General features: G+C 45.0%; 1 protein-coding gene across 4 annotated transcripts in view; it reads right to left on the bottom strand.

The window, feature by feature from the left end:
- The window catches only part of PTPRG (protein tyrosine phosphatase receptor type G), a 701,636-nt gene that overhangs the window by 64,021 nt on the left and 615,385 nt on the right, over positions 1 to 22,230 (bottom strand). For 3 of the 4 annotated variants that reach the window (XM_032411651.1, XM_032411652.1, XM_032411654.1), the window contains 2 exons: positions 13,397 to 13,483; positions 730 to 821 (listed from right to left, as the gene is read on the bottom strand). In XM_032411651.1, coding sequence (XP_032267542.1) covers positions 730 to 821; positions 13,397 to 13,483 — 179 coding nt within the window. The remainder of the gene's footprint in view (positions 1 to 729; positions 822 to 13,396; positions 13,484 to 22,230) is intronic. The other variant, XM_032411653.1, reaches the window with a different exon arrangement.

The raw sequence follows: 22,230 nt of genomic DNA, 5'->3' as shown, positions 1-22,230 counted from the left end.
AGATATCTAAAGATAGATATGTACCAGTACATAAACCCAGAGGAAGCAAGTTCAAATCTGGCAAAAATGAAGGGATGCCAAATATACATGGTGGGACCATCTTCAATTCCCACATCCCATCTACTACAACCAACCAGCTGCTGCACTTCTCAGTATTTATGGCATTTGCTAGGATTCACTACAGCGTCTTCCACCAGTCCCCACCCCTAACACCAACTGAGTGTTTCATCTCTTCTACCTGAGGACCAGTGAAATATTTCATTGCTCTGGACCAAGAGTGTATCCCTAGACTTGCCCACAAAATCCTAAGAAGCAAAACTTCCAACGCTAAGATAAAGTATCTGCAGAGGAAGGAATCTTAGGAGAAAACCATCACAAATTGTGATTAAAAAAAAAAAATGTAAGCGCAAGTTGCCTATCAAAATGAAACCTGGTCCAAGTGGATTGCAAATATCTATGCTTTCCCTTTTGTCTACTGTTACCTCCCCTCCCTGCATGTGAGTCTATCCTGTATAAACTCATAGCTATTTGTTCCTCTTGAAGAGGACTTTATCACATTGCAGATATGTAAAGGAGCAAAGATTTCATTAAATCCCCCTCAGTGAAGGATCTCTTAGGGCAAGCTTTCAAAGGCTAGGAAAATAGTATTTTGTCATGGCTGTCACATAAAAGTACAAACAAAAGAGAAAAACAATTAGCCCATTGGAAAGAAGAGTGTGTCTTACTTACCCGGAATAGGAATAATAGGGATACTTTCATTGGGGACCACCCGAGGTGAACTGCTATCTTCCACATAGAAATGAGCTGTCTGAAAACATTTTCTGTGTAGGAAAGAGAAAAACATGCAAACAGTGAGACCAGAGAAATACATTTTGAGGTCATTTTTTTTTTTTTTCAATTCTGCCTTCACAGATTTTACCAGCTTTAAATACCACACAGCACTGAGTGCAAGCCTATGGAAAAGTAACAAGATTTAAGAAGGACAACATTCCGTCTATTGGAAGAATCCCCAAGAGCTGAAGAATATTTATTTTTGTTTTTTATTGTACCATATCTCTCCTGATAGTCAACAGGGAAAAGCTTACTCGTGAACTGCTCAAATCCACCAACACTTGGCATCAACGGAGCAAAACTTAATGCACAAACCGTTAGAATGAGCACCCCCCCTCCCCGCCCCCGCCACACACACAATATTTCTAAATTTGACCTGTTACAGAAGAGTAATTTGGTCTTCTAAACCTCCAGCACCAAGTTCAAAACCACACCTCTAACCCTCCCAAACGGTCATCAAAGAGCCCCAAGTACACAATAGCACCACATTGTTAGTGCTCAGCAAAGGCCCCCGAAGCCACAGACAGCTCTCCGAGAGGGTCAGAGGGCTTGAAGGGGGCAAGCCCTCAAAATCCAAGGCCCTGGCCAGACCACATCAGAGGTAAGAACTTAGAGCTCGCGGGTGTCCCCTGCCTGTTGTCTGTATTATTTTACCTGGACTTCAGGCAAAGCAGGGAGCAAACACTGGTCATCATAGGACAGGCAGTTCACAGAAAAGCCATCAGCAGCTCACTCAGCCTCTGCCTACTGATCCTGGCTGGCCCTCGGCTTTCCAGCATCCACGTCACTGCTCACTGCGGCCCTAATGAGCTGCCGGAAGCACAGGCTGAATATTTAATGAGGCTGCTCAGCGTGAATGGCTATTGTGACCAGAGAAGGGTCCCTGTTCATCTGGCGGAGGGGCTTCACAATAGCTGGCCCTACTGCTGGGGCTGTTAGCCAAGCAGGCGGCATCCTTCTGGTGCTCGGTGTCCCTGGGATCCAGCCCGCTCCTCTGGCGCCTCACACCAAGCCCCGACTACACACACTGCAGGTTTACTGTTCCTGGGGGCTGCATTCCAACCACTAGAGTAAGTCAACTTTTCTTCAGAGTTGTCTTTGCTCTTTGAATCCAAAGTATTCTGGGATGATTCCGCTGGGCACGGCATTTTTCTTTAAGCAGTGCCTGATTCCAGACGGGAAGCAGCTCTAGCCGATTGTACATTTGGGCACTGTTCTAGAAGCAATCTGGACTGCTGCTCCATGCCATTAGGGGGTTCTGAACATAAGTCACTCCTACTCGGCACACATTTTGCAGGACTGCTCTTGCAGAGGGCTGAAAATGATTTTTTCCCCCTACGAATTGCCTGGCATTGGTAATATAAATAATGAAACAAGTTTTCATCACTCATCGTTAGCTGCCTTTACCTAAATTTGGAAAGAACGTCAGTCAGTCTGACTTAAACTACATGGATATGAAATGCACAAAATGTTTTAGGGCTCTGGTAATAACCAGATCTTCTACTGAATGTGAAAATGATGGAAATCCATGTGAAAAAACACACACACATGATTTGCTTGTCTGAGGGAGTAGCTTCTTTCTGTTTCTAAATCAGTCATCAAGTTTTCTAATCTTGGATTCCTCTCTCCCTCAAATTTGCACAGATTTCCAGAAAGTAGCATTCAAGTTAAAACACAGGTGACAGACTTTACAAATGGGGTAAAACTTTAACCGCCCAGTGTCATAGCTAGGGAAAACCTGCCTTTGTTGAGAAACCGGACCATTCAAGAACTTACTAGCCCAAAGAAGTGCTCTCTAACACTGAAATGACATGTAATTCATCAGGTCAGACTTGAACTAATTGGAAACACACACACACACACAAACACAACAAATGAGTCTCCTGTTTTAAGACATAATTACTATACCTGTTAAATTTCTAATATATAAAGCTATTAGTACGAAGAGTTGCTATTGGCCAAGGCATTGCTCAAGTCAGATCACTCTGAAAGGATAAACTATATTGTCGATTCTTTTTCTGAAGAAGGGCAGGCAGACCGTTCACTCACTGTTACATGTGGAGCTAATGGCTCTGCATTCTCTTTGGGGACAAAAAAAAAAAAGGCAGTGTGTACCGAAGCACATCACACCCCAGTGCCCCATGTGTTGCTGTTTATAATGGATTTTCCCTGGAGCAAAATAACCCTGTGATTGTCAGAGAAAAGTACACCAGTGTGGATGAAGGTCAGAAATCTGGGAGACACAGCTCTCCACATCTGTACCTCGGTGCATGTCACACCTACTTTCCTCCCACACGAGGACTCAGGTGGGCAACTACCTATAGAACTTTGGGGAAATACCTTCCCTTAGAATAAGGACTCAGCAAACATTGAGTCAGCACCCTCTGCTCAGCATGGAGCGTGCAGATAATGCCTTCCCTCTACAATTGCTTAGAAGCTTTAAAGCCCCTTCCTTAAGCCTGGCTAAGCATGCGAATTACATACATAATATATGATGGCAACAGAAAAATTAGGAAATACACATGAACAAAAAGGAAAAGCAATCAATTAAAGTTACTCCAAATCCTCTGCCTAGTGATCATTACTATTAACATTTTGGGGGTATATTCTTCCATGCTTTTCCTCTTTTATTATTGTCCCTCGATCATCGGCAATGAGGGGCCAGAGTGGTCTGACCAACAAGACAGACAAGGTGCTTCTCTGGGTGAAGATCTGCAATAAACAAGTCAACCAGTGATTTCAAATAGTCAAGGGCTATGAAGAAAGTAAGACAGGCTGAGGTCGCCACCGGAGCAGAGACCTGGCCGAAGAGGATTAGCCATGGGCAGGTGTCGGGGAGGACCACTCTAGGCAGGTCAAGCAACTCATTCAAGAGCAGAGTGAGCTTGCATGCTGTAGGAACTGAAAGGAAGCGAGAGGTAAAGCAGGGAAGGGCGGCAGGAGGAAAGGGGGGAGGGGTGGCCAAGAGCCAGCCCATTGCAGCTCCAAGGGCACAAGCTTCCCTGGTATCTATGAGAAATGGAAAGCCAACCAAGGGCTTTAATCAGTGGAGGGGCACAGTCGGACTCATCTCCTTCAAAACGCTCATTCTGGCTGCCATGTGATGAGCGGGGGATAGGGCAGCAAAAATGGAGCAAGGAGATCCACCCACATACAGACACACAGACAGGCTGTTTTCTGTTGTGTTTGTAACAAAATTAAATCATACTGTACCTAACTCCCTTATAACAAACAGGAACTGACGTACTCATTAATGCTAGCTTCCTCCCCATTTTATGGATGTGTCACATGGTTAGATATTTAGCCCTTTAATCACTAATTACTAGAGGTCTGCTTTTTTTTTTTTTAAGATTTTATTTATTCATTTGAGAGGGAAGAGAGAAAGAGAAAAAGAGAGAGCATAAGGAGGGGGAGCAGCAGACGGAGAGGGAGAAGCAGACTCCCCGCTGAGCAGGGAGCCCACTACGGGACTAGATCCCAGGACCCTGGGATCATGACCTGAGCCGAAGGCAGACGCTTACCCGACTGAACCACCCAGGTGCCCCTGGAGGTCTGCTTTGAGTGAGGGACTGATCCAGGTGCTAGTTTGGTGTCCACTTTTCAACACCATTGACCACAGTGAGGTGAACTCTTTTGTGTGCAAATTAGACATTGTGGGTTTAATACCTAAGAAAAGCAGCTGGTCCAGGGTCAATGCCACATAACATTGGGTCTGAACTCACTCCTTTCGGAGAAGTCCCATGAGAGATTGTCTTTGGCCTTCAGCAGTGTCCAGGGATAAACAAGTCAAGTCAGGGATTTTGAAAACAAGGGAAAAGAAAAAACAAGTTTTCATGCCTCTAAATGTTTCCACTGTGATGGGTTGGAAGAGGTAGTATGGTTTCTCATTTTGAGCTCAGGAGAATGGAGACAGAATTTCTGAAAATGCTCAAGCAGGTCCCTGTGCATACAATTTCAAATTTCTGTCTAGGTCCGATTCTCTTTCAACTAACTTATTCTAAAAATGCCTCCTTGAATGAAACAGGTTCTGGATCATAAAGGGCCATTTTCTAAAATTATCATTACTTCACAATGAATATTTGTTTAGCAAATACCTTAAAAAGGGAAGGAAAACAATGAAGTGGACCACGCTGGGAATGAAAAATACATTTACAAGTTTAATTACCAATTATAGTCTGCTGGATCCCCACCATATCTTTTATATTCTTCCCTTTCCCCCCTTTTCCTTTCCTTCCTTGCTGCCCCCACCCATATGTCTCCCTTAAGGAAGTGAGAACAGGTAAGTTTTTTCCAATGACCCTGACTGGCTCAGTCATGATCCAAATTAGGTTTTGGAGGGTCCTGAAGTCAGTCAGTCTCTCTCTCTCTCTCTCTCTCTCTCTCTCTCTCTCTCACACACACACACACACACACACACACACACACATATGCATGCGCACGCGTACACGTCAATAGGGTTTCAGTCAAGTGGTGGTTATCACTGAGCAGTACATATGTATCTCTTTGGTCTGGGGAGCTTTTAAAACACCCACGCTGGAGGAGCCCCACTCCTAGTGATTCCAGCTGAGCAGTTCCAGGGTGGGGGAACAGGCCTGTGTCATCTGGAAAAACTCCCCCAAGGATGCTGGTGTTTACTGTTCCTGGTTAAGAAGCACAGTGATACAGGGAAAATGGTTCCAGAGAGTCTTCAGTACTCTAAGAAAGCCACTGAAGAAATAAAACAGTCTCAGACGGCACATACCATTAAAAGTGACCATAAAAGCTAGCATCTAGAATTTATAGGGTCCCAGATGGGATAAAAAAAACTGTAGCTGAGAATTCAAGGATGTTAACATAATCCTCTCAAATACAGAAAAAAATAAACTGCATCTCACATACTTAAATAAGAATTTGAAAGGTCTTCCGCTCTGTTTCTGTTGGAACCTAAGTTCTCAGAAACAGGATGGCATTTCCTGAAGCTGGAGCATCGTGTTCTGCCACCCATATTGGAGAAGTATCTTCTCAGATCGCAGATTCCTCAAGTGAAAGTTTTTCCTCCTAAAGTGACTCTTTACGCCACCTTTGTGGACTGCTCTGCTTATCTGCCAGCCAATTAAATTTTGGTTTGTGTCATGGAATTGAATCTGTATTTACTTATTAAGTAGTTCATGGATGTTCTGATGTCCTTATTCCAAGTGTCCTGCCACTTGAACAAAACTGAAAAACAGAGTTAGACGGCTCTCCCAAACTCATCCCCATGAAGAAATATCAAGATAGAGTTACATCAAACATTCACGAATGCTTCTAGATAGCAGCAAGAAAGACACCCCCGTAGGCACGAGGTAATTTTTCCTCAGTTCCAACTCAAGGGGTATGGGGACCAGAATGCAAACAAAAAGGGAGATGTGCATTTGCTGGTCCCTGAGGTGGCTGCACTCCTTACGTGCCTCTCATAGAAAAACCGCCTCTCTGCACTGAATTGACAGTCGACCGTTTAAAAGTATACATTCTTCATGTAACACAGCTCCTAAATCCAAGCCCAGTGTTTCTGGTGCTTGACTATTAGATAGATGTGCAACTCACGAAAAGTTCTAAGTAGCAAAATGCAAACACACTTGCTCTATCACTTTCCATTCATTCATCCATTTTTAGAAAACTAATGCGGGCTCTTAAATTTTAAGACTTCTAGGAAAGGCTTGACTGGGAGTCAAGAGGATAATGTGTGATACCCTCTCTAGTAGCTCATCAGATTGATACGGATTCCAGCGAGCAGCTCCCTCGGTCTCAAGCCCAACCCCACAGTCTGTGGTCCGGGCCCGTGTGATGCCTCGTGCACGGATGGATCAGTCGAGCTTGTAAAACGCCCATGGACACGTTAAGTGGACAGTCATGAACGTTTGATCTTGGACTAAAATTTCTAAAAGTACCTTCTCATTCCTTTAGGTAAGGGAGAGATTTTGGAGAGAGAGGCTTTTTCAAAAGCCAAGGATTCTCTGCTTGAGACAAAGCACAGGGCATGTCCTCAGGATGCAGTAAATATCGACCAGTAGCAGCAAGCCGTGAGTGTCGCTTCTCCGAGCCCCCCTCCCCACAGCGCACACACACGCTGCCAGCACAGGACAGGCCCGGGGCGTTTAACTGGTTCTCTGGATGAAAGACAGACAGACAGACACACTCCCCGACTGCAGCAGCTCCGGCAGTACTTTATCAGTATCAATAATTACTCAAGTTACAGAGACTTACTATTCAAATAAAATGCAGCAAACGAGGAAGATGAGGAAGAAATCTCTAGACTTGCCCTTCTCCCTCCCCATCTCCTTCCAGGAATCAGACACACCCTTAACGCGGAACACCCAGAATGACCCAAGTCCTACAGAAAGACTTTCCTTTCTGTTGCTTCAGTTTTTTCCCCAAATACTTGCAGAGATAACCTTTGCTATCTTCATTCTTTCTTACATCTCTTTCTGCCCCGTCTGACAAGAATCTGGGAATAATCGAGGCGACAGAGACTTTTCAAAAGCAAACTGCTGATCTTGAGTTCAGAAAGAATGAATATTGGAAAGGTCTGGAATTCCACTTAGCACCACTGTATATCGAAAAGGGTCCTCAAAAGGCAGCATTTCCAGTCCTGCTTACAGGAGCAGAGGTTTCTGAGATATATAGACATCTGGGTCAAAGTGTACATCCCTTTACACAAGCGATGAGAGGTTCCATTGTTCTCATTCTGGGTCCTTGGCTTATTACAACACCGCCCTCCACATCACCACTGCTGGGGCCCAGGGAAGAGCAGATCACAACACCATTCCTAGAGTCCTACACGAACCTGGGATGACAAAATAACCGAACGATGTGTGGGGATCAGAAGCCCAGTCACTATCTTCCAATTAAGCTTAACGGTTTTATAATCATATCAGGGTGACAAGGAGTTTGTCAGCAGCGTGCAGCTCAAAATGCTAATTGCAGACGAGAACGGGCAGTTGGCTGAGCTACTGCTGCATATTAATTAAGCAATCCTAACTGATTTATATACTGCCCTCATCTAAATTTACAGTGCCATGCCTGCTAATAATCCCATTTATTTTCATGCTGCTGAGTACAGAAATCACATTAATATTTACTTTCGTGAATGGATCTGTTGTAGTAAACCATGTATGAATAAGAGCCACTTATAAATAGAAAGTTGAGAACATTCACATGCCTTCAAGGAAGATGATTGAGAGCTGTGTTAAAAAGATGTGGATTGATTTATTAGGGCAAAATGTCTCTAGAAATTGAAGTGACAAAGACAATAGAAGGAAAAGCCTGTGGGCGTTGTTGGGCTTTTCCTCAAAGAGGAGGGTCTGCTTGAAATAACTTAGGGGTCCCATTTGGAAAAGAGCCCACTGTAAGTTCTGAGTTGAGATTTTTTTTCAGATGCAACCACTCACTTGCTGTTCAGTTTCCTTTACTGTATGTGAAATGATTCTGTTTGTACAGCTCAGTTTATGCTTGTATTATCTTTCCAGGAAGGAATCTCCTAGAAAGAAGAATTCAGAATTGCACTGCTCATTTTCATATTCTCCAAACCGTAAAAGGCACATGTGATCTGACAAATATCAAAGTACTTTGGGGAATAATCAAATGACATATTTCACCTCAGGGCAATTCTGGAAATCCCGGGACATAGGGTTGTCATACCTTGGATAAGTACAGCCTGTCAGATGTGAGGAGGAGATGAAGAGAAAAAGGAAAGAGGAAAAGTGTACCCAGCCATGAAGATGGATGAGGTGTGAGAGAGGATATGTATATTAAACGAGGAGAAAACGTTTCAAAATATTTTGGGTCTCACATGGTCAGGAGAGATGGCCCATTCAACTCTTATTACAGCTGCAAGTGACAAAAACCTGATTTCTGAAGCAAGAATTTCATGGGAGGATACTAAGTGCCTGCAATTAGCATCTAAGGAATGTGGGAGGAAATTAAATTATATACACCTAAGTGGTTTCAGCACAATACACTTTCATGCTAAATATTAAGTTTGCCAAGCAATCCCTGGAGAGTCGTAGGAATGACGGAAATACTGCTAATGCTTTCCAGGAGATAAGACAGCAGTGGTCATTTCATAAACCACATTCTGAGTGGACCAAGCACCTGAACAGGGCGGTTTTTACGTCGTGGCTGGCGTTAAGCAAGGGAGCTCTAGACTGCACTTCCCAGTCGTCCGAGCTTTTACCCAGAAAAGAAGGCTTGAAGTCGGGGGCTTTGAGGTAGCTGTCCCACACTTAGAACGCTGGCCTGGAATGTTCTGAATTTCTGAACTGAGGCTTAAGGGACTCTCCACCTCTCCTCCTGCCACTGTTTCACGGCAGTGACACAATCTACCACGGATGGAGGCGGTTAATGGGGACAGGATGGTCCGACTCCTTTTGGGCAGGAGGTGGGAAATGAAAACTCACTTTTTTTTTTTTTTTTTAAAGATTTTATTTATTTATTTGACAGAGAGAGAGACAGCGAGAGAGGGAACACAAACAGGGGGAGTGGGAGAGGGAGAAGCAGGCTTCCCGCGGAGCAGGGAGCCCGATGCGGGGCTCGATCCCAGGACCCTGAGATCATGACCTGAGCCGAAGGCAGTCGCTTAACCAACTGAGCCACCCAGGCGCCCCGAAAACTCACGTTTTATTCATTGCACAGGATTCAACATCTGTAACATACAGTGTTCTGGTAAACACTTTTTAGCAACTATTTCATTAATATACTGAGTCGGTCAGACTTTAGCTGGAAGAGTGTCATTTTAAGGATCTAGCAAGGTATGACATGTCTTTTCACTTAACAGCTCTATGGTAGTACTTTTTAAATACTTGGGACCCTCTGGGAAAGAGAAAAGTTGATTTAGACATCACACTATCAAGCAGGTCAAATTCCAAACGATTTAAGAATTTAACATTAAACTTTGACATCATAAAGGTACTAAAGTAAGTCATCTCAGAATGGAGAAAGACTTTCTAACAAGGACTCAAAATCTGGAAACCAAAAAAGAAGTTTATGGGTAAATCTGAGTACATGAAGTTGAAGAAACAGCATGAACAGAATTCAGAGACAAACCACAGATTAGGAAAAAAATATTTGCAACCCTGATTGCTGACAGTCATCTCTCTCGATTAGAAAAAGACCAACAATTGTTGCAAAGGAAAAATGAGCAAAAGACCAACAGTTTAGAGCAAAAGAGACACAAAGGACACAAACGTGAAAGATGCTCGGCCTCACTCATGATAAGAGAAAACACATTCCAACTATACTAACACACCATTTCCCCCCCCCACCCATGAGGCTGGAAAAATCACTCCTGCTTGACACCACACCATGCTGGGTAAGGTGTAGGGAAACAGGGGCTCATGTGTTGTTGAGAGAAGCCACCATGGGTATGGTTCCGGGGGAGGGCAATTTGGTGCCATCCATCAAAATTACAAATGCTTGTCGCTCCTGACACAGCCCATTTCCTGACTTTTATCCTACAGATAGACTTCTCCACTTGCACAATGACATAAAGTTATTCACCTTGGTACTGCTTGTAATAACAAAAGACTAGGAACAACCAAAAGGACAGCCATACAGGACTGGTGAAATAAATCAGGACAACTATACAAAGGAACAGTGTGCTTCTGGAAAAAAGCACGAGGAAACCACAGACGCATAGAGGAAAATCACGTTAAGTGAAACAAGCAAGGCGTAGGATAGTGTACGCAGTGTTCTACTGTGTAAAAGGAGATCTGGGGGTAGAGGTTCCTATTTGCTTACACACCCCGCCCCCAATGTCTGGAAGAAGAAACAACAAACCAGCAGTCGTGGTTACCTATTTGTGATGAGGTAGGGAGTCAGGTGGGTAGGTGAGCAGATGGAGATGGAGGGGTATACAGAATATTAAGCTCTTTGATTTTCAACTGCGTCAAGTATTACCTATTCAAAATTTAAAGCAACTACTTTTTTTTTTTGGAAAAATTAAATACGTAGGTCTGATTTTTATTTATTTTTTTTCTTCTCTGTTCTGGGGGGATAACCGGCTGTCACTTCCTGTAGCCAGTGTCCTGCTTTAAGGGTTCTGTCCACCCTCAGACTGCACAGGCTTCCTCCTCCCACTGTGCACGGGGACTGTTCAAGGCAAGTGAGGTCAGACCAAATGGGCGAATGGATATCACCCTCGGGTTTATGTGCACAGACTTTGCAAGAGCTATTGTAACTGTTTGGAGGGTTGCTCTTCGGGCAGCTTTTTGGGCTCTTCTCCTGATTCCCTGCCACATTTTGGATGGGATGCAGACCAGGACAGGAAATGAGAGTGGAGAGAAAGAGGCCAAGGCAGGAGATGAGAGGCTGACGCCCCGATTCCCTGATACATCTGCAGCCTGGCAGGGGAGGGTGAGGCCCCTGTTCTCTGGGAGGCTTTTTATAGTGCAGCAGAGGACAGAACTGGGTCAGAGGCTGCTGCCAATGCTCCTGGGATATAGAAGGAGGGAGGAGAGGGGAGAGTGGGCTGGTGGTCTTCGGCACACACAGCCATCAAGACGAACGAGGAACTGTAAGCTCTGGAGGAACAGAGTATGGCAGGGCAGCCGGCATAAGGAACTGGGGAGATCCGAGCCCCTGGAGGACAGGATCTCGATCTGGCCCACCCTTCATCATGGATTGATTAGCAAAGCCCATCCAGCAGTGAGGAGAAGGGGCACTGCTCAGGACTCAGACCGCCACGGGGCTGTCCCACCTCAGCCACCCAAGAGGGGAGCCCAGAGTCTCTGTTGCCCATCCTTTGGATGGGGAAATAGATTACATACACTAAGCACCTCACATGTACTCCCTCATTTCCTCTTCGCAACAACCCCATGAAAAGGAACTATCATTGGACCTACCTAGATGATGACATCAAGGCTCAGAGGGCTTTGTTCAGTTGCTTAAGGTCACATAGCCAGGAAGAGATAGAGCCACAGTGAGAACCTCTCTCTCCCTGAGCCAAGGTCTATCTTTGCTACTATATTATCAACAAAGTAAAGTAAAATATGGGATCCATAATCAGGTGGATTCTATAAACACTTGTGGCTTCCCAAGATAGTGCTCAACTTCTAGATCTAAATGAAAGTCATTGTGCTACCCCCAAGCTTCCGGCACTCAGAAGCAGAGAAGAAACCAGAGAGACTGAGCACCTTGTAACAAAACACACCCTCCTAGGAACTAAAATACATCTACAGTAAGCCCACTCCCACATCTGGGGCTAGGAACATAAATTAGAGTTAACCACGGGCCACCTAACTATGGCATCACATCTGAAGAGAATGTAGACATCAGATGTGCATTATCTCTGTGGTGTCCCTGAGGTGATCCACTTTTTAATGTGTTACAGTCAGAAACACATCATATTTATAACAGACTGGGCATGAATATTAGGCATTTACATGATGTCGAAGGTACTCTAAGATTAGAACTTGGAAACTAATGCTATACAGAGGGGATTCTATTTCGGTCTTTACCATTGGAGTTTTGGAAACAGATTAGAACATTGAAGACTTCAGTAAGTAAAAAGATCTTAGAAAGAATAATTACATTACCGGTGTCAGCAGTTACCCCTTTTCCCTACAAGGCCAAAACCACACCATGTAGCTTAGAAGAAGGTAGATCATAGAATTTCTCATTCATATTACACAATTCCTGTACTCTACCTTCTCAGATCTCATAAGTATACCTGATTAGAGTCGATGGGTATCTAAAATTTCATCTCAATAATCTGACTTATCCTCAACCAAGGGAGACAAATCATTTCATGTAAAGATTCTAAGGTAAATACTATAAATTGGTTCATTGAAAGTAATAAGAAACTACTCACAACACAATATTAGTGAATTATCCTAACTGGCAATATTAAAATATTAATTACCACATTAATATTAAGTAGAGTTTGCCTAGATAAGCCTTATAAAAATATTATCAAGAGGCTCATGTGGGGTGATTAAGATCACATGATCAGGACTTCTAAAGGTTTACTGTAAATCATTCCAGGACAATAATTTTTCCCAGTCTTCAAGCTATCTAGAATGAGTGTGCTTTCATTTTTTAAAAATTTCACTCTTATGGAAAAACACGTTATATCCCCCATTTGCTCACTTCTCTCTTCCTTTCCTACTCTTCTTCCTTAGCTTATTTATACATTTAGGTTTCTAAAAGATATTTTTCACTTGTAAGGCTTAATGCATGCGTTTTTGTTTTTTTGTTTTTTAAAGCTCTGAAACATGCAAACATCTGAAATTTTGGAAAGATAATGGATGCAACTGACATACAGACACATCAACATAGAACATTCCAGTATGTCCCCTTCTAGAAATAAAAACCCCCCAAAACTGCCAGATAAAGCAAAGCAAGCACACGCGGGACATACTTTCATTGCTACCAGCTACCCGCAAGCTGTGTTGGTATTTGCAATTCTTAACTTTTGGGAGTTGGGGTAAGACAGGTAAGTTGCAGCACTGTGCTGTCTAAAGGACTTTCATCCCCAGGGCAACAAAACAAAAATCCAGCAAGCCAGTCCCGGCCAAAGAGGCATCCCCCCTTAAGCTTGACCGCCCCTCACCTGCTCCCCTTCTCTCCTCTCTCCCCAGAAGAAGGCACTTCACGGAAACGTCTGGGAGAGCCCTTGGACTTTATTTTGTTACACCCTCTAAACAGACAAAAAACAAAAGAGAACAGGTATGGAAGACAGTACGTTCAGTTGGCCACCAAGAGTTCCACACGGATGCCCTCCCTCCCACCTAACACAGACATACCCATCACTGGTCCCAATTTGGCCACCAAGAGTTCCACATGGATGCCCTCCCTCCACCTAACACAGACATACCCATCACTGGTCCCAATTTGGGGCATTTTCAAAAGAGAAAGCTTACACACACAAAGGGGACTGGGTTTATCAAGGTTTTTTTGTGCTTAGTTAAGAAATACGACATGGGAACTTTGCTCTTAAAAGCGGTTGTTACAGGTTAGAAACCTGTATGACTCCCGGTCTTAACGGTAGGTAGGGATATCACAAATCCAATCATGATTGGATTTTCCCATTCATATATCTAACCTTCCACCTTTGATGTGATGCTTTGGCAAATGCGATCATTTAAAACACCATTAAAGTCAACAGAACTCAGCAGGAATATCCTGGGGATCATCTGAACCTCCCCTCCGTCGCAAATGTATGTGAATGTGGTGCCGTTAGACCAATCAGGGTTTTGTCTTCTCTCCATGCATGCCTCTCATCTCCAGACACTTTACTGATTCACAAACCAGACTGGGGAATTGGTGGGAGAGACACCTCAGAGAAGCAGTCTACCACTATATACTAGGTCTGATATTCAGTTTCCCCTTAAAACTTAGTAACGGCAGCATTTGAGTCTTGTTTCTAGCTTTTGAAAGATACATTTATTTTTTGTTCCATAGGAACACTGGAAGGTGTTTACTTAATTACATTTAATCCCCTAACAACCTAGGCTATCCCTATAGGCTATTCACACTGGAATGATTCCTATTCTTCGCAAACTCTGTTGATAGAAAAGCGAAGGCAAACTCGCTTGTAGTAAAGTTCTCTTTCATTGGAAGTTCTGTTGAGCCCCACTCAGAACTCTGATTTCAGGTGTGTGATTCCAAAGAACATTGGAGAGCTTCTGATTTACTTGGTAGTTTTTACTCTGGGATGAACATCCTTGAATTCTCAAGTGTTAGGTTTCTCTTCTAATACCACCTTTCATTTATTTTGAGGATCATTAGCCTCTATATTGGGTAAAAGTGCTTGGAACAGGAACCAAAACTTGGAGAAGCCGAAAGTGGGGAATATGATTAAAAAGGGTGCGTGGGTCAGGTGGGGGGCAGGGATCGTGCTGTAATTCAGAACTCCCTGTCTCCCTCTATTGAGTACCTTCTGGAACTACAACAACTGTCCTCAAAACATCATGAACGTACTCGGTGCAGCGATGAACATTAATCTGAAGAAATCACGAGTGTGTTGGGAGTGTTTTTGCAAATCTTCATAGAAACTTGAAATTTGCAGCTTCCTAAAATATTTAGACTTCTTCTCAACCCTTAGCCCTACTCTGAATTCTGCCAGATTTACTCTTTCGGGAATTTTGGAGCGGAGCCGGCTATCTCCGCAGCTTTTCCTCACACACAATCACAGGCGCTTAAAACTACCACCCGTAAACTGACAACACTTCGCTGAGAAGCAAATGCCATAAAACCAGTAACTAATACCTTGAATAACTGAGGGGGCCACCTGAGCAAGCCCACAGGACAGACACAATCGACCCTGGGAGAGAGGACACTTAATTGTGAGAAATCCAAAGACAGGTGTTGGTTATGTAGCAGAGACTCAACATAGGCATTGCCCTTTCCTGAAAAGTCAGTTTGTTTTTTAAAAAAAAAAAAATGTATCCATCCCTTTCCTCCTTAACAGAACCAATCCCTCCTTTTAAGTATCACGGAGTATGTTTAAATGGCAACCTTCAGCAGCGAATCTCTCCCTGCTTTTGTCTAATGACTACGTGTTAGCCTGTTCCAAGAGCTTCGACTGGCATCTCAGGGCCAACTCGACAGCAGGGGGCCGGTTACTATAACAACTGACAGTTCTTGTGAATTCTGAAAAGCCCCCGAGTAGCCATTTGGGAAACGGTTATTGAGCAAAAAGTTGCCTGGGATCAGCAACATTAGCTGGTACGTGACCCAGATCCCCGGCACGCAGCTGCAGGGAGAAAGGAAAACCAGTGCCCACCTCAAGGAACAGCTGGGGACCTCGGAAGGCTCCCCACCCCCATGCCTTTTAGCATCTCAGAGCAAAGACAGCTTAGCACCACATCATCAACCCAAGCCCTCCGAGGCAAGCCATATTTTGGCATCATGCAACGCGCCTTAGCTCTCCCCACTGGCTTGACACATTGTCAGGATCTGAAGGGTTGAATTGTAAAAATTATTCCTAATGATTAAAAAAATATATATATCTTGAAATATGGCCACAGAGACAGGTTCCAGAAAGGGATGAGGGGCATGGGCAGTCACCAGTTTTAAAAGAAAAAATCGATGCCTGGAATACCAGGGGTCCTGTGAGCGGTCAGTTTGCAGACGAGATAAAGGTGATTGCACAAAGCCACCACAAAGCGCGAGTTGGAAACTTGGATTTTGCTAGACTTGAGTAAAGCACATAAACCTACTCTTCGTTCCCATTCCCTTCTGCACACAAGCCACCTAAGAGCACGCTGGACTAGCCCAGTGCCTTTGAATAGGCCGAATCCCCTAGCAAAGATTCTGATTCTACCCACAAAAGCAGACTTCATTGTGCATGGACGAAGGGCAGTCTGACAGCATCTTCCCTCTGGCAAACTGATCATGCAGTGACCGAGTGCCTCGCTGTCAGCTCTGACACAGAGCTCTGCCCGGAGCATTTGTGGCTTTTCTCTGTTCTGTGAAAATCACAGCTCAACATGCTCTCCTCCAAGGAGCCTCCCCTGGCTCGGACTCATCCCCGCCCCACCCTGGCAGTGGCCAGAGTCCATTCTAGAACACCATCTCCCTAAGTCACGACTGCAACTCAGGGGAACCCAAATGCAGGGGCCAGCCGGGGGGCTGCAGGGAGGGCAGAGACGGACAGGCTGGCCAGCTGGTGTCCTTCGCCCCCAAAAGATGTCCCCATGGTTAGCTCTATCCAGCCCACTAATGCCACAGGAGAACATGACAACAATGTTACCACCTCACCTGATTCATCACGAGAACCCAGACAGCTGGGGTTTTAAGTAAAATCTTCCTATTTTCCAAAACAATCCAGATTCTTGAAAACCGTAGATCAATAAATAAAACAGGTCTCGGACCTGCATTTGGGATTACCTTTCTTCACCTGCTCATCTCCCCCATTAGCCTATAAGCTGCCGGAAGACAGGAACTCGGTCTCCTCGCTGAGTCGCCCGTGCCTGGCACAAACTAGATGCTTTAAAAACATCTTTGAATAAACAAGCAACTCAGGAAGGAATAAACAGGCCAGCCATAAAGGGTCTCAGGTCAACAAAACAAAACCCTAGATTTGAATACTTCTAAAACATACCAGCTCTGTGATCCTGGGCAAGTCATTCCCCTCTGCAAGTGGTTTCCTCCCTTGAGAAGAAGGTGCAGTCGTGACCCCTTAGCTACCACCCAGGTCGGCTGGGAGGATTCAATAGAACGTTTGCTTTGTATCAATTCAACAATTACTGGTTATTGTGATGAGTGTTTACCCTTTGCTATGGTTCACGGTCACATGCATGGGAGAAAACACTCTTAACGGCATCTGTCTCCTTTGTGACTTCCCTGGGACGGAGGGGGACAACCACCTAGACCGAATGCAGTCATCAGAGAGTAAAGTTGGAAGTGCTGGCGGCTAGAGCAGATGCATGGAGAGCCTGTGCCCGGGCTCATGGCAGCTCTGTCGTTGTTGCTTCCACGAGAATCCAGGAGGGATCCGTGCTCCATGGGGGCACACGTGCTCAGTCACTCCGTGAGCAGGAGAGGGGTATCACCACATGCCCACTCTCAACGTTCACATGTATCTGTTTTCTGGAGCCCTCATTATACCAATATAATCCCACCCCAACATTTGGGGTTTGCATCCCCTCCAATTTATTACGCTGTCTCCCACTAAACGTCCAGGGAAGCAAAAAAAACAAAAACAAAAAACTGCAATATCAACAAAACTCACTTGTTTTCGTGAATCGCATTCTTAATGAGGAGGCACCAGTCCATGGGAAAACTTCTCCAAGTGTGAAGGTGGGAGTAAGAGAGACCTTTTTTCTCTCTGCCTATGAGGCGAAATTGGTGTTGACTGATTGGCCACAGAATTTACAGGTGGCTCGGTCATGTGCTGGGAGGCGGACATACATTTCTCAGATCAGATCGTGAAACCCTCCTAATGTCGAACTAACCAACCTGGGACAGATGTTACAGTAACCACTTAAGAGTTTCCAGTTTTCTGCTCCAGAGTCTATGTAGTTAACTCAGCCCTGTCTGAAACTTAGAATTAAAGCTTTTTTATGGGGGCACCTGGGTGGCTCAGTGGGTTAAGCATCTACCTGCAGCTCAGGTCATGAACCCAGGGTCCCGGGATCGAGCCTACTTCTCCCTCTCTGCTGCTCCCCCTGCTTGTGCTCTCTCACTCTCTGCCAAATAATAAATCTTTTTTTTTTTTAAGATTATTTATTTATTTGAGAGAGAGAGACAGAGCGAGAGAGGGAACACAAGCAGGGGGAGGGAGAGGGAGAAGCAGGCTTCCTGCGGAGCAGGGAGCCTGACGTGGGGATCAATCCCAGGACCCTGGGATCATGACCTGAGCCAAAGGCAGATGCTTAACAACTGAGCCACCCAGGCACTCCAAATAATAAATAAAATCTAAAATAATAATAATAATAAACCTGCTCTATGTTTCTGGAAAGTTCTTCAAGCTAGAATTATGGTCAATAAGATGCTCAACTTGTCATCAAGGTACTATAGCACTGATTAGCTGGAGTAAGAACATACAGATTATCTGATTCAACATCAAAACTTAATTCCGTTTCTCGAACCCCTGAAATTATAGTTGGTCCTGTAAAGTTTTCTTCCACATGATTTTGGCAAATGCAAACCATAGGATTTTTTTTAAACAAACATGCTATCAAAACAGGCTGTGGAAGGAAGTAAATGCCTCCAGACATGCTACTCCTCATTTAGGCAAAATAAGATAATGATTAAAAAAGTGGCTGGGTTCAAATCCAGGATCCACCAAAGATTAACACTGTGACTTGGGCATGTCACCTGATTTCACCAAGCCTTGGTTTTCTGATCTGCAAAAGGCAGGAATTCCTAGGATCTGAATGCTGATTAGGTGGCAATGTCATCTGCTAAGCACACCGCAGTACGGTGAAGATTCGAGAAAAGATTCTTGGCTATCCTTAAGATACACAGACTCATTTTAGGTGTGTGATTTTGCTCAAAGAGAAAAGAGCTACCTTTAAAGCAATTTTCCTCCAAATTACAGGACAAAAATTTTTTAAATGACTTGTCAATAGTCCCAATTCTCAGTGGACACTAATGTCTTGCTCACAGTAGCTAAGCTACGCTACAGAACAAGTGAATGCAGAAGCTGCAAGCTGAAGCACGGTGACGGGGCCGCTTGCACAGAGTTCTTCGCCCAGCCTCTACCTCAAGTTATGCAAATCAGAAAGAAACCTTCCAAAAATGTTCCTCTTCTTTCTGAGTGGCAGCAGCTGTGCGACTCGCGGTCTTTTCAGGAACGTCAGCACATTGGTGCCGTGTAAACAGCTTGTCTTGGTAAGACAGGGGATCTGGAGCTCTTGGAATGCATTTCCTGACTGTAATTCAAAAGGTGCATTTTGGTTTCATCCTGAGTAGTAAGGCCAAGATGGCACACTTCGAAAACGATTCGATTTATTGCTTCTCCCTCCCTTCTATACTCTCACAGCTCTGAACCATCGCACGGTTGATATGGATTACAATACTTAAAAGGTGCACACGGGGCACCATTTGCAAAAGCACACAAACCGTGACTATTGATTTTATCTGTATTAGCTGACCTACAACCCCAACCTTTGCTCCAAAACATTCTGCATGTATTTCTTGCGAGCTTCACAGCAATTTCTGCATGGTTAGGGATTTTGGTCCCTACAGCTCTTCAATGCAGATCCCTGCAAGGAGCATTTAAGAAAGAACTGTAACATCCGACCTGTGACATCTGAGCTAACCAATACTCAAAAATAAGTTTCTTGCACAGATCCACTTGGCTGCCTGTAAACATACTGCTCAAATAGTCCCAGTGGGCCTCTACGAATCTTCCAGTTGGGAGGTGGGGGGGGGAACAGGTCCCTACCGTACTTTTTAGTTTGGGCCAAATGTGAAGTAAGGAGACTCATCTAATGACTGACCTCCAAAGTTGTTACTTTAAGGAAATCTACTCTTTGCTAAATGATGCCAGTGGGTCTGAATTCTTAAGGATACTTCCAGCCACTCAAGGAATATCCGTGTGCTCTCCACTTTAGCGTGTGTCCTTGGGGGCTGTGTGACCATCTCTGGCCCATGGTGAGCAAATGGTATGGAGGGATTCCACTTCTGGGTCGTGCAGTTGAAATTGAGGTGCCTCCTTGATTTTTCTACCCCTGCTGCAGCCATGTGGGAAACACAGGTCCCAGAAAGAGAAGCTGCAGGTGCAAGAGGGCTGCCAGCTCCACGAGACTACACACAGGTGACAAACTTCAAGTGGTGAGGCCACTAGGGTGTTGGGTGCTTTTGCAGCAGCTACTGAAGCTCATGCAGCCACTCCTGAGTGAATGAGGCGGACCGCTGGGCTTCAAAGTGGGATGGGTGGTGGGTCAGTCGTGACTCTAACCTAGTTACTTAGGGATAGGCTCCTCTGGAATTGCCTCTAGGCCCATTGGGAGCATCACCGGAACCCATTTCATTAACCTTTCCTTTTTTGGCCCAAAGTGGTTCTCCTCAGTTGGTTCACCTACATTTACACTATATTTAGCTCCAGACATGTGACTTTCAGCTATTTCTAGGATAAATACTTGGCACTACTGATATTCAAAAGAATGAACTCGAGAAGGAACTTCCAAAAGCTATTTTCAAGCAATGTTTTGAGCAAGGACCTATGATTGGAAAGTGCGCAGCTATACATGGATTACATTTAGGGGACAGCATTCCTTTAGGTCTGTAAATCTGATGTTATTAAAGAATAACTTTTTAGGCACCAGGACCCAGAATTAAAATCTGATTTTTTCCTGAAGCTATGGTTGTTTATTTACCACCTGCCAGGGACTGGGATCACCCTTTCCCATAGTGCACACCTAATCCTCATGGGAGCCCAATGGGCACATTTCTTAATTGTTTTGCAGACAGAGAAGTTGAAGGTGGTAGAGTCGTTTTGTCAAAGATCCAGTTTCTCTGTCCCTTCCCCGCCTCGGCACCTCTCCTAGGGGGCCTTTTTAAAAAGTTTTTATTTTAATTCCAGTGAGTCAACAGAATACAGTGTTCTATTCATTTCAGGGGTACAATACAGTGATTCAACACCTCCATACATCACCCTGTGCTCATCAGGACAAGTGCACTCCCTGAGGGGCCTTCATAGACCGCTTCCTAATCACTGCCCCCCAGTGAAATGTTAACACCAGTAACATGCTGTATATTTGTGTACTGTGTACCTGTGCTTTATATAAAGTAAGTCTTGTTTTGTTAATGCCCAAGTACCCATTTTCACCCCTTTGGGAATAACTGCACACCTGCTCATGACACCTGCTCTGAGGCCATGGGTCGTTGAGCCGTGGAGCTGGCTCCAAACGCAGGCTGGGTGCGTCTGGGCCCGTGCCGCCCCCTCACCACTGCCCAGCACTGCCTCTTTCTCATCTTGCCTTCCTGCAGCGTGGTTCCGCAGTGCCTTTCCACCATGCTTAGGGTAAGGTACGTATCCCTTCAGGTGGCACCCAGGACCTTCAGGATCTGGCTCTTGCTGTCTCCCTACTCTGCTCCAGTGAATGCTGAACACGGGTACCCGTTTACGACTGGCCAGATTCTCTCCAGCCCCTTGCCTGTACACCCTCTTTGCTCGTTTCCAGCTGCTTGCTCTCCAAGACCCAGCTGGGGCATCAGCCCTCCAGGGAGCTTTCCCTGACCCCACCCCCTCTCCAGGGCCTGGATGAACCCCTTGGATTTCATCCTCCAAACATGCTCTATACTCGATTTTATGTACTCGTCTGCCCACCCCCCCACTGGACTGCAAGGACCTTGGGAGAAAAGAGCTTATCCCCAAATCCCCAGGCCCAGCACGATGGGCAGCAGGTGCGATAGAAGCACCGCATGAACAGAGGAAGTGCCCGTGCAACAGAAGAAACAGCGTTATCATTTCTCCAACACGATGACACTTCTCAACTGCTGTATCACGCTCTAATGATCCTGCAGCTGGGATGGGACTGGAAGTGGCCCTTTTCCCAGTCCATCGCCCATGCATTTGTGGCAACAGTCCTCACTGAGACTCCGAAGCTGACCCGGCTGAGCTTATGTGCCTACTTTGTTGCTTTCCTCCTACTCCCATGTGTCATTCTCTGCTATCCAAGTCAGAATTCCCTTTTCTCAGCAGAAATTCCTCCCCTCATTTAATTTCCCAGCTTCTTTTGGAGCCAACGCTGGCTGCTTCTGTCTGCCTGGCACCTGCAGCCGGTTCCCTTTCTGGGCTTTGAGGGTCCTTTGGGAAAACACCCCTTGTGCAGTTTCAGTGCATGTGGTTTACGATGGCAAAGACCTCGCTTCTGGGCTCCACAGTTAATCAAAGAGCCAGGCCTGACCAAAGTCTTTAATCTCTCTGCTCCAGAAGGTTCTAGGGGTGAACAAATGACCGGAGTCTGTTCTAAGAGACACCATCTGGAG

Source organism: Phoca vitulina, unplaced genomic scaffold (genome assembly GCF_004348235.1).
Source record: "Phoca vitulina isolate PV1807 unplaced genomic scaffold, GSC_HSeal_1.0 scaffold13, whole genome shotgun sequence".
Taxonomy (NCBI): Eukaryota; Metazoa; Chordata; class Mammalia; order Carnivora; family Phocidae; genus Phoca; species Phoca vitulina.
The sequence above is the reverse complement of the archived record's forward strand: the minus strand, read 5'-3'. Positions and strand labels throughout refer to the sequence as shown.